This window comes from Syngnathus typhle, linkage group LG12, assembly GCF_033458585.1.
Source record: "Syngnathus typhle isolate RoL2023-S1 ecotype Sweden linkage group LG12, RoL_Styp_1.0, whole genome shotgun sequence".
NCBI classification, from domain to species: Eukaryota; Metazoa; Chordata; class Actinopteri; order Syngnathiformes; family Syngnathidae; genus Syngnathus; species Syngnathus typhle.
The window spans coordinates 13,558,902-13,572,114 of NC_083749.1; the positions used below are offsets into that span (position 1 = coordinate 13,558,902).

At 44.5% G+C, this 13,213-nt stretch overlaps 1 protein-coding gene across 3 annotated transcripts; it reads left to right on the forward strand.

Moving 5' to 3' along the window:
- The first annotated feature begins 635 nt into the window (after positions 1 to 635).
- LOC133163396 (uncharacterized) lies at positions 636 to 8,020 on the forward strand. 3 transcript variants are annotated; one of them, XM_061293244.1, is made up of 3 exons: positions 636 to 901; positions 1,037 to 1,264; positions 5,180 to 8,020. In XM_061293244.1, exon 3 carries the CDS (start codon positions 5,574 to 5,576, stop codon positions 7,461 to 7,463), a length of 1,890 nt encoding a protein of 629 aa, XP_061149228.1. In that variant the 5' UTR covers positions 636 to 901; positions 1,037 to 1,264; positions 5,180 to 5,573; the 3' UTR covers positions 7,464 to 8,020. The 3 variants fall into 3 exon arrangements, with proteins under 3 accessions (XP_061149228.1, XP_061149227.1, XP_061149226.1); XM_061293243.1 differs by having other exon boundaries at positions 636 to 1,264; XM_061293242.1 differs by lacking the exon at positions 1,037 to 1,264.
- Positions 8,021 to 13,213: the final 5,193 nt, after the last annotated feature.

Here is a 13,213-nt window from a genome sequence, read left to right on the forward strand (position 1 = left end):
GTTGATTGGGGCACGGGGACGACTGGTGGTCGTCGTCTCATCGAAGTGCTCAGTAGAACCTCCGAGTGATCCCGGCATCTACTCCTATGATTTAGAGGCCCACGTGATCCCTGAAACAAACAAACAAACAAACAAACAAACAAACAAACAAACAAACAAACACTCCCCCAGGAGTTATGAATTATCCCCCTTATTTCTCCTCTTGCCGTCAGTCTTGCAAGATCCCTTCTGTAGCAGAGTAACTTCTACCTGTTCAAGTTAGCATTTCCTGCTGCAGCTGTCACTGTCTGAAGTCCTGTCAATCACATCTCGGCAATCGCTCTTTCCCAGTCCAAATATTAATTTTTCACTCCAAATTTCCTCTTTTATTCAATTTTTTTTTCAGTATTCTCAAATGGGTATCAGTCTCGTCAGTTTTGTTCACCCAATTTGTTTATGTACATTATCTTTGTCTCCCCTTCAAGTCACCTCACTGTTAAAATCAGTCACCCTTTTGAAGCAGTGGACCTGTAATCTTCCCAAAATGATTGAACTATTCAGCTCTTTTCAATATTTGTTATGCAAATTAAGCCTCTTAAAATGTGTTCTAAATACTTTCCCTTTAATAGCAGCTTTAATGCATTCATATTGTGTTGCCTTTAAGGCTGTATAAATAATTTCATATGGTTACAATGTTGTAAAAATGTTTTAATAAGTTAAGTAATCCTTTCGATCTTGTAATAATAGATAATTCATAGTTTAAGTTGAAAAAATATTGTCGTGAAACGCTACTTCCGGTTTCGCCGCGCTACTTCCGGTTTCGCTGAGCCGTCTACAGGATGTTATGAAGTAGCCATGTTGTGGAATGCGGTCAGACTTACATCTGTTGCCATCTGCTGTGATTCATTAACGAGGCAATGCCGTAAGTCGTGTGTCGTTTTAATCTTAATGTTTACGCTGATATTTTGCTATTATTTTGTTAACTTTATTGGATGAGCGCACTTTATTTTCATGTTCTCATCAGCCATTCGCTGACACTATGTAACGTCTGTTGCAGTTTTCACCGCTCAGTAAAGAAAATTACAAGCTAGTACAGTCTCCTGGGTTCTTTGCTGGTGGTTTAGCTATGCGTTTCCTCAAGACGCTACAGTGAAAAGGCAGCATCTGATGTGTCATCGTGGTCAAAATGGCAGCAAGAAATAAATCTGCGACAAGTCAAACCGGCAGCACATGCTCATCCGTAGGAAGCGCTGCTCGTGCCCGAGCTAAAGCAGAAGCAGCAAAGGTGAGAGCGTCGTTTGCAAATAAAGAAGCAGAGCTAAAAGTGGAAAAAGCTGAACGTGAACTACAAAAAATGAAAATTGACACAGCGCTAGAAGTGTTAGCATGGCAAAGAGAAGCTCATGCTGCAGAAGCAGAGGCTGAAGTGCTAGAAAATGCAGAGGCAATACAAGATGAACATGAGAGCAGAAATTCTTTATTGGACAGTGTAAAAAGAGAAAGAACAAATTACTATGTGCAATCACAAAGCGAAATTCGACCTCCAATCGTACAAGTATCAGCTACACCAACGCAACGCAAGGCCTCAGATAACTCATTAGTAACATGGGATCCATCTGAGGAAGATGCTTTTGAGCCACCACCTGTCAGCATTAGGCCAAAGTTCACGTTCAAGAAGACAGCTTTGCCAATTCAAACCAAACTTGGGACAAAACCAAAAGTAGAACAAACAAAGAACGCTCTTAGTCCACACGCATCCCCATTCATGCCTCATTACAATAATGCAGCGAGCTTACCTCACCCAGCTGAGCCGTTTGCCCAATATATGGCACGTCGAGACCTGATCACATCTGGCCTCTATCAATATGACGATAGGCCAGAGAACTTCAGAGCATGGTACTCTTCATTCAGTGGTGCTATAGCTGAAGTCCACCTGACACCGACTCAAGAGTTAGATCTCATGACCAAATGGCTGGGAAAGGAATCTAGTAGTCAGGTGAAGCGCATACGCTCAGTACACGTCAACAACCCCAGTGCAGCCCTAAAGAGAGCATGGGAGAGGCTTTGTGAGTGTTATGCAGCCCCCGAAGTGATCGAAAAGTCACTCTTTCAGCGATTGGATAGCTTTCCAAGATTAACAACAAAGGACAATGTCAAACTGCGCGAACTAGGGGATCTCCTCCAAGAGATTCAAGGAGCCAAGGAAGACGGCTATCTTCCTGGTTTGTCGTATCTGGACACTTCACGAGGAATAGGTCCAATAGTCGACAAGCTCCCGTACCCACTCCAAGATAGGTGGATGACTCAGGGTTCTAACTACAAAGAAGATCATAATGGTTGTTTCCCACCCTTTCATTACTTTTGTGCTTTTATCTGCAAAGAGGCAAAGAAACGCAATGACCCAAGTTTCACCCAACAAAATAGTCAAACGTACATTAAACAAGAAAGATCCAACCCTAAGAGCTTTAACTCACCCAGACCTATCGCTGTGCACAAAACAAACATTACAACTACAAACAACGACATAAACAACAACTGCCCACTGCACAGTAAGCCACATCCACTAAAGAAATGCAGGACATTCAGGTACAAACCATTGGAGGAAAGAAAGGCCTTCCTCAAAGAGAGAGGAATATGTTTTAAATGCTGCTCTTCAGACACTCATCTCGCTAAGGACTGTAAATCTACAGTAAAGTGCACTGAATGTGACAGCACACGCCATGACACCGTCATGCATCCAGGTCCTCCACCTCAAAACAAGGCTCCTTCACCTGCTCAAGAGGACGGCGGGGAGGGAGAAAAACAACCCGACAATGTCGATGTAACATCAAGCTGTACCGAGGTGTGTGCCCAAGGTCAATGGGGTCGCTCATGTTCGAAAATATGTCTCGCCAGGGTGTATCCAAAGGGTGAAAAAGAAAGTGCAGTTAAAGCTTATGTAATCCTGGACGACCAGAGCAATCGTTCCTTAGCTAGGCCTATGTGTGCCTGACTTCATAAGACCAAGTCGGGTTGTTATAATGCGTCTAGTGTGTTGGTGGAGTGCCCAGTGCATGTCACTTCTCACTGTCAACCCTCACCGCTGGCTAGCAGTATGCGAACGGGAGAGCCGAGTGCGTAAGTCTCTCCCTGCCAGTACAAAGCCTCTCTAACAGCAAGCCCTATGTAGTGCCTCCACGCGGCGACACATGGTAACTGGGTACAACACGGACCCAGGCTAAACTACAAGGGACTCGGAGGAGGTTTGGCCCCTAGACGTGCCCACCGGTGTGCGGACACGCCCTGGTGCCCACGAACCAGCCCCCAACTATGGGTTAAATAGTACCACTGCCCAGTGGGCTCCTCGGGAGAGGAATGGGCTAAGGGAGTCAACCCCTACAGAAAATCAATTTCCCCTTGGGTTGGTGTCAGGAAGGGCATCCGGCTGTAAAAAAGTTTTGCTCCAAAAATTTTCTTGGTATAGGACTCTCAACCACGAGATGGCCATGGACTGTCCCCGGTGGAAGAAAGCCATACTGAGAATCGAGTCCAACCCAGCGGCGCCTGGAACACGGACTTTAAACCGATGATGATGATGATGATGATGATGAGCTAGGCCTGAGTTCTTTGAACTTTTTAATATTAAAACCAAGCCTTTCTGCTACAACTTAAGAACATGCTCCGGGCTTGTTGAAACACAGGGCAAGATGGCTGAAGGTTTCCTGATCGAGTCGCTTGATGAATCAGTCATCATCCCACTACCTCCTCTTATTGAATGTCCAGACATTCCCAACAATAGGAGTGAAATCCCAACTCCAAGCGCTGTGCTGCACCAGCCTCATCTTCGTCTCATAGCCAAATGCATTCCTGAGTTAGATCCTCAGGCTGAAATTCTCCTGTTGCTAGGTCGAGACATCTTACGTGCACACAAGGTTAGAGAACAACTCAATGGGCCTCATCATTCCCCGTTTGCCCAACGGCTAGATTTAGGGTGGGTCGTAGTTGGAGAGGTGTGCCGGGGTAAGGTTCATAAACACACGGTCAACACGTTCAAGACGACGATTCTCGAAAATGGCCGTCCAACAGTTTTCGGACTCTGTGACAACTTTCTGCAACTCACAGCAATGCCACGCACTAAAAGACAGGATAAGGCACCTGAACAAACTCTCGGAAAAACAGTATTCAATCGCACAGAAAACGACAACAAACCAGCTCCATCTATCGAGGACATTCTCTTCTTGGAGATTATGGACGAAGGAATGTATAGAGATGACAAGAATAATTGGGGAGCACCCCTTCCCTTCAAAGAACCTCGCCAACAGATGCCAAACAACAGGGAGCTTGCAGTCAGTCGGTTTTTGTCTCTCAAAAGAAACTTACAGAGAAAACCTCAAATGCAAGAGCAATACGTCGAGTTCATGCAAGGCATTTTCTCCAATGGTCATGCTGAAGTGGCTCCTCCACTGAAACAAGGTGAAGAGTGCTGGTATCTTCCAACTTTCGGGGTTTATCACCCACAAAAGCCCAATAAGATCAGAGTTGTTTTTGATTCCAGTGCCCAGTATTCCGGCGTCTCCCTCAACAGCGTCCTTCTCTCCGGGCCTGATTTGAACAACAGTTTGCTTGGGGTCCTCCTACGATTTCGGAAAGAGGCAGTTGCCATTATGGCAGACATACAGCAAATGTTTCATTGTTTCCTGGTGCGTGATGACCACCGAAATTATCTCCGTTTTCTGTGGCATAAGGACAATGATGTAAATAAGGAGGTCATCGAATATCGAATGAAGGTCCATGTATTTGGAAACTCGCCATCACCTGCAGTAGCCGTTTATGGATTGCGCAAAGCCATCCAGGAAGGGGCAAAGGACTATGGCGCCGACACAGTCGAGTTTGTGGAAAAGCATTTTTACGTTGACGATGGCTTGATCTCTGTGCCTTCTCCAGCTGAAGCAATTGACTTGCTCCAAAGAACAAAAGCCGCTCTTGCTGAGTCCAATCTTCGTCTGCACAAGTTTGTCTCTAATTCTCGAGCAGTCACAGAAGCCTTTTGTCCTGACGATTGTGCAACAATCATTAAAGGCCTAGATCTGGAAGGTGAAGAAACTCAGTCACAACGAAGCCTAGGTCTCATTTGGGAAATAATGACAGACACTTTCACCTTCTCAGTGGCCACTGCAATTAAACCATTCACTCGCCGAGGTGTTTTGTCTTCTGTTAACAGCATCTTTGATCCTCTGGGTCTGTTGGCACCTGTCACTATCCAAGGAAGAGCGCTACTCCGTGAACTATCATCAGAGTGTTCAGAATGGGATGCACCTCTTCCGGAGAACAAGCAAAACAAATGGGAAAGTTGGAGAAATTCCCTAGAAGATCTTAAAGAGCTTCACGTCCCAAGAACCTACACATCAACTTCTCTCAGGCAAGCAGAACGCAACAAACTGTATTTATTTTCAGATGCTTCAACCAAAGCAATTGGTGCTGTAGCCTACCTGAAAGCAGTCCAACAAGATGACAAGGTTGAGGTAGGATTCATTATTGGCAAGGCAAGACTTGCTCCTCAATCAGAACCCACTATACCAAGGCTTGAACTGTGCGCCGCTGTCTTGGCAGTCGAGATGGCCGATCTAATTCAGGAGGAGTTAGACCAACAGCTGGATGCAGTTCATTTTTACACAGACAGTAAAGTAGTTCTCGGCTACATCTGTAACGAGTCAAAAAGATTCTACACATATGTCCACAACAGAGTGCAGCGTATTCGTCAGTCCTCCAAGCCAGAACAGTGGCATTATGTGCGCACAGAGGAAAACCCTGCAGATCATGCTTCACGATCACTCACACCATCTCAACTGGCAAAAACAATATGGTTCACCGGACCATCCTTCATCTATCGTTCATCTGCAGAAACAAACCAAGCAAGTGGGAAGTTTGAGTTAATTGATCCAGAAAAAGACTGCGAATTAAGGCCACAAGTTAAAACACTGGCGACTAACCTTCAAGTCCTCACATGTAAAGGCTTCCAACGCTTCTCTACCTTCAAGTCATTGGTCAGAGCGATAGCTTTCCTCATTCACATCGCAAAATCATTCAATGGCAGTAATCCAAACAGAAAATGCAAAGGATGGCACAAATGTCACTTACCTCAAACACTGGACGAAATGACTCGCGCTAAACATATCATTCTCAAGGAGACACAACGAGCAACGTTTGGAAAAGAACTGTTGGCTCTTCAAGCTGGAAAACCAATTCCCACACAAAGCCCTCTACAAAAACTCAGCCCAATCCTGGATGATGGCCTTATAGTTGTCGGAGGCCGAATCAAGCACTCTGATTTTGAGGACTTTGAAAAGAACCCAATAATCATTCCCAAGGACTCTCACATTTCTCTCCTGCTCACTCGTCACCACCATGAGCAAGTAAAACACCAGGGTCGCCACCTGACAGAAGGCGCAATAAGGGCTGCTGGGCTTTGGCTTATAGGTGGCAAAAGACTTGTCAACTCTGTGATCCACAAATGCATTATTTGCCGCAAACTACGTGGTAAACAGGAAGAACAACGCATGGCAGATCTGCCATCAGAACGCCTTAAAATGTGTCCTCCTTTTACTTATGTGGGCCTTGATGTTTTCGGGCCATGGACAATAACTACCAGGCGTACTAGAGGTGGACAAGCCCAAAACAAGCGCTGGGCCATCATGTTTAGCTGCATGAGTTCGAGAGCTGTACATATTGAGGTGATCGAATCCCTGGACACATCCAGCTGTGTAAACGCCCTGAGACGCTTCTTTGCTCTGAGGGGTCCCGCCAAAAGTCTTTTATCTGATCGAGGTACAAACTTCATTGGGGCATCCAAGGAGCTAAGAATGGACAGTACAGTACAACAGTATCTAAGTGACCAAGGGTGCATCTGGGAATTCAATCCACCTCATGCCTCCCACATGGGAGGCGCCTGGGAGCGCATGATTGGTGTGGCTCGAAGAATTCTGGACTCCATGCTGCTTCAAAACAAGGTAGAACTAACTCACGAAGTGTTGTGCACTCTCATGGCGGAAGTTACAGCCATCATAAATGCAAGGCCACTTCTCCCAGTTTCATCGGATCCAGACAATCCATTCATTCTGTCTCCGTCAATGCTCCTCACACAGAGATCGTGCCTTCTACCACCTCCTGGAGAATTCTTGGAGAAGGACTTGTACACTAAGCAATGGAGGCAAGTTCAGGCTCTTGCCAACCAGTTTTGGATGCGTTGGAGGAGGGAGTACCTGCCCTTACTACAAAAGAGACAAAAATGGACTCAATCTAGAAGAAATCTGCAAGTCGGTGACCTTGTTTTGCTCAAAGACAAGCAGGTCACACGCAACAGCTGGCCTATGGCCCGGGTCACTGCAACATTCCATGGAAAGGACAATCGTGTAAGAAGGGTCGAAGTTAAAGTCAGTGACCAAGGCAACATTAAGACATTTATGCGACCAGTGACGGAAATCATCCTCCTCCTCCCCAAAGACTGATTCTTTCAAGGTTTAGTTAAGCTTATGGTGCCCCCTACGGGCCAGGCGGGGAGTGTGTTGCCTTTAAGGCTGTATAAATAATTTCATATGGTTACAATGTTGTAAAAATGTTTTAATAAGTTAAGTAATCCTTTCGATCTTGTAATAATAGATAATTCATAGTTTAAGTTGAAAAAATATTGTCGTGAAACGCTACTTCCGGTTTCGCCGCGCTGCTTCCGGTTTCGCTGAGCCGTCTACAGGATGTTATGAAGTAGCCATGTTGTGGAATGCGGTCAGACTTACATCTGTTGCCATCTGCTGTGATTCATTAACGAGGCAATGCCGTAAGTCGTGTGTCGTTTTAATCTTAATGTTTACGCTGATATTTTGCTATTATTTTGTTAACTTTATTGGATGAGCGCACTTTATTTTCATGTTCTCATCAGCCATTCGCTGACACTATGTAACGTCTGTTGCAGTTTTCACCGCTCAGTAAAGAAAATTACAAGCTAGTACAGTCTCCTGGGTTCTTTGCTGGTGGTTTAGCTACGCGTTTCCTCAAGACGCTACACATATGTTAAGAAATTTTCCCTATCCCTTGTTTCTGGTCCAGTTTCCTATTTTACTTAATTACCTTCCAAACATTTGTTGTCTATTGTGCCACAGTCTAATCCAGGGGTGGGCAAACTACGGCCCGCGGGCCACATCCGGCCCACGGGACCGTTTAATCTGGCCCGCCAACCCTGAACAAATTGTATTATTAAACTTTTTTTTTGGGTCATTTTGCCTGCAATGACTGCGTTTCCCCAGTAGATGGGGAAGCGCTCGCCTGCGCATTTACTACCGGAAGCCGTGTCAGAAAGCTCGGTGCACACTCACAAGTGCGTGTACGTACTCAGTAGTACGGACATGGCGCACTCGCGCTCTATTTGTATCAGTGCCGAATTTAGAGCGTGGGCTGTGACGACAGCATTCTTGTAATTCGCGCGCTGAGCTTTCAGATGCAGTTTTGCGCTAAAGCCACCCACAAACCTTCCCCTGGAATCCTTCCATTAAAATGAGTCGCCCAAGGAAAAGCAAGGTGGACACAGTGCCGAGTGTTTAAAAGAGAGTGGCCAATTTGGCTCGACGTACGCGATGTGACGTTCAGCTACATGAACGTCAACATCAACCCGTCACAGATCGAGGTAAACGGACCAACACCTCGGATCTCTCCTAAGAATTGCCACAACAAATTTTACTCCAGACTATGACGCACTAGCAAAAAAGGGAGACAAACAACACTGTTCCCACTGAAAATGAACGGGAGGCGTTTTGAATATGATTTGTACACATAGCAGGGATTGAAACTAGCGACCATTCTCATTTTCAAACAATGCAGGATGCTCAAGGACATTGATGCACCACCTGTTTGCGACTACTCTTAACCTGCAAAGTTCTTAGGGCTTACTTTAAGGAAGTGTTTTCCGTTTCCTCACCTCTGTTACCAGGTGTTTGCGAGTTAAAACTCTGCTCTGATTTTCAGATACCCCTCACCGTGTTGCCGTTTCGATTACTTTATTTGGGTGTATGCTTTCACCGATTCTTCAAGATGATATATTTGGTCAGACTGTTTGCTGTTTGATGTGATCTCATAAGATAAACATCTTTCATTAATCTGACCTGCAGGCACTGAAGTGATGGAGACTGTTATTCATAATAACAGTGTCGTATTTTATGAGAATCACTGATAGCAGTTTTTTAGTGAAATCTTTTTTTTTTTTTAATGCTGTTAATAAATGCATTTGTTTTCAAAAAACTTGTTTGGAATATCCATGCTTTACTACCTACTAAAGGCCAAAATCTTTTATGCAATGACCTTTACAGGTCGCTTATATTACTTCACACAAACACTACGTCCATCTGCTCCTGGTTCGGCCCTCCGGTCCAAATTTAGAACCCAGTTCGGCCCGCGAGTCAAAAAGTTTGCCCACCCCTGGTCTAATCCCTATTAGCTGTATGATTTGTCATCATTCGTGTTTTTCCGTTGAAACACCTTAACCGTTACTGTCGCTAGATTGTTACCACGCCATCCATTCCAGATTGTTGTCTCCCATTAACTCCTTTCCTTTCGAGATGCTTCTTCTGCTCCTTCCATCACCGCCTGTTGAATTCTGGCACGTCCTGTTAAACGCTCAAAAATAAGTGAATCCGAAAAAAACATTGAATGTTACAATTACATTTTATATATACTTACTCATTCAAATGTAACCCCACCCCCCTTTGACACATTCACCCAATGTGTCATTAGGCATTCAAAAAGGAACCGGCAAAATGTCCTACACATCATCATATACTTTGCAGCGAGCCCTGTCGAAGCTTTCACTCATCCAGGACCGTCATCCCCAAGTTCCTGAAAACAACACAAACAAAAATCATCGCACTCCTGCTAGTGAGCATACAGCCCTGCTGACAGGGGACACTTGTACTCACAAAAACTACACAGGCATCGAGTATCAAAATAAAAAGACACACAATGAATCATGGCGCCCGGGGATTCTGTTCTGAAAATCATCAATCATCATAAAAATCAAAAGGGTTAGGGTTAACATTTTCCCGTGAATTCAACATAAACTCTCCAAGACTGCAATCGACAACCTGCAAAATTAATACAAGTTATAAAACAACCAGCAATCTGCAAAGCTTGCACTTGCCACAAGCAAACTTATGTTACGTAGTGACGGCTTCTCCAATGATGATGGAGGCTCTGAAATCTTTTGTGTATGTTTTACTGTTCTTTTTATTGTATGGAACGAAAAGGAAGACTATGTTGTCAGATAACAATAGACAAAGTTGGAATGCAAACATTTCCGCAAAACACCTTCAAAATAAAACACTTCCGGTGTGTCAAAATAAAATTACATAAATTCCAATCATGCAAATCAATAAATGTATGATGAGCAACTTAACAAGTTACAACATCCTCCCGCCCGATGAACAAATGTTCATAAATTTGGGCTAATCTTTAACACACTTCTAAGGGATACAATAACTGAACAGGTCTTCTTAATAAACTGCCTGTTGAAGTGCGAACATTGCATGAACGTACAAGACCATCCCTGCCTGGAAAAACATCAACAATTCTACCCATTTTCCAAATCTGTCTGGGTATTTTATCCTCTCTGATCAAAACCACATATCCTACTTTAAGGGCTGTTGGGGTAGGAGTGTCCACCTTGTGAGCTGATCTTAAGTTCATCAAATAGTCTCTGCGCCAGCTGTTCCAAAAGCTGGTCAAAAGTCTCTGCCGATATTTCCACCTTTTACTGAGCTCCTCTCGATTGGCAGTACTTACATGAGCTGGTATAGAACAGTCTTTGGTGGCAAGGAAGTCAGGCGTTTACCAACCAGGAAGTGTGAAGTAGTAAGTGGCTGGGGTTCTAAAGCATCACTATGTACATAGGACAGAGGCCTAGAATTCAACACTGCTTCAACCTCGGAAAGTACAGTTGTGAGCTCTTCAAAGTTCAGGGATGCTTTCCCTAGTACCCGCTTTAAGCAAGTTTTCGTAGATCTCACTAGCCTTTCCCAAAAGCCCCGCCACCAAGCAGCTCGCTCAGCTATGAACTTCCAAGTGATCCCTTTGTTCGCAAAGAAATCTCTGAGCTCTGACTCCTTCCTAGTGTTCCATAACTCTTTCAAATCTTTGTCAGTTCTTTTGAATGTCCACTCTAACTTATTTTGAAAGAACCACTCAGAGACAAGTGAGTCGTTTTAGACACCTGCAGGCGGAGAGTTCACTCGTCGCTGTGCTTACAGCGATGGTCGAATGAAGTCTGACTCTCGCTTCCCACAAGAGCATCTTTATTAAGAGAAAAAGGGTGGGGGTGACAGTGGACAGAATAGACAAGTTAAAGCCCTTGACCTCTAGATTAGCGGAGCAGGGGATGTTTTACGACATTGTGTAGGATGGGACAAGATAGGTTATTTATTACTGGTTACACACCAACATAAGCATAAAACTAATCTACCTAGGTTATTTATTACCGGTTACATACATTCCAACATAATCATACGATCAAGATAGTTTTGGAAAACCCTGACATATCCCTCCTGTTTTATCATATGATTATGTGAACCCGATCAACCAAACACAAGGAAGAAAATATAAAGAAGAATAGTAAAAATAATAAAAACAATAATAAAAAAGATCAATAAAAAACTGAGACGACAGCGGACGGGTCGGGGAACGTGTAGCGTGAAACACGACAAAAACAACAACCAATGATAGCAACAACTTCCAGTGAAGATGAGTTTTTTCCTCAATACTCCAGTTCAAACTTATTGTGTGATCTAAAAACCTGCTGGCCGATGTTAATATGCAGGAAAAGTCTCACACGGTCCCTCTGCCTTAGGCAACCAGAATGCTCTCAATAAAAAATGAAAATAAAGCCACGATCGGTTCCGAATGAAGTAGGTCCCGTCCAATACTGCAGCCATGTTGGCAGGAGAGCCCTTACGCCTTGAAGTGGCTCTCCCATCCTGGCACACAGCGGTGATGTCCAAAGCTCCCATCCAGTTTCCTCCTGGAGAGCAGTTGTCGTGAATGCATTTGTGGGTCTTGTTTTCTTTGATGAAACACGTGTAGTCCATTCCAGGTAGCGTTCTGGTTTAGGCCACTTGTGGCATCTGTCGTCCTCCAACAGTCACATTGAGATTACCGTTTTTTTCCATGTATAGTGCGCCCCCATGTATAATACGCACCCTAAAAATGGCATGTCGATGCTGGCAAAAAGCCTGTACCCATGTATAATACGCACCAAAATTTTGACTCCTACTTAAGTCCGTGAACTTAAAATTATTTCAGAAAAAAGATCATCTTTGGGAACAACCGGATGTTATTCTGCCGGTCAGTATCACTGCGCATGCGTTGGCATACTCAATACCGAAGAAATGTTTCGGATTTGTGTAGGGTACATTGTGACAGCAAACGAGCAGGTGATCTAGCAAGCGTCTGATACGAGAGCATTGTGTTCGTATGAAGCGTGTTTGAAGTGAACAGCAGAGAAGAAAGCGCATCTGTAATGGCGGCCTCCGTATGATATCCGGATTTAAAAAAAATATATATATATATATATTTTGTACCCATGTATAATGCGCACCCCAGATTTTAGGACAATAAATTAGTTACATTTTGCGCATTATACATGGAAAAAAACGGTAATCCTAAAGAGTTTGATCACAGATTCATTCCTGCGAGTCCAGGGCGGTAGGGGTAGCGTCACTGACTGTGACAGCACAGTGTTGCTATCCAACTTCTCCCATGGATGCCATACATTTCGCTTCAGTGACATTCATTGCTTTGGCCTCCAAGTGAACTTGTGTGGAGCAAGGGGAGTTTTTGAACACACACATAACATCCCACCTGTGTGTGCGCTCTCACAGTGACCTTCACATACCGGTACCAAGCGTTGGTTTCGTATGGGTTTCTGGGGTCTCATGACCAGTCCTCAAAGTTCTCATCGTGTGACCATCGTTTTCCACGGTCAACATTATCACTTGGTCTGTTCAGATGTGTCCATAGACCATAGCATGCTCCAACCACAACGCAGCAGAGGATCCACCTGGCATGTGGAGCCCCATTGCTACTAAGATGATAGGAACACCGAGACATACCCCCGTCTAGCGGAGTTGGGATCGTTGTTCGTAGACTTCGCCACCACCCCGAAATGAGGGGTCCAGCACTACTTGTAGCTTGCAGTGGCTAAGGTGAATCCAGCTGCGTCGTT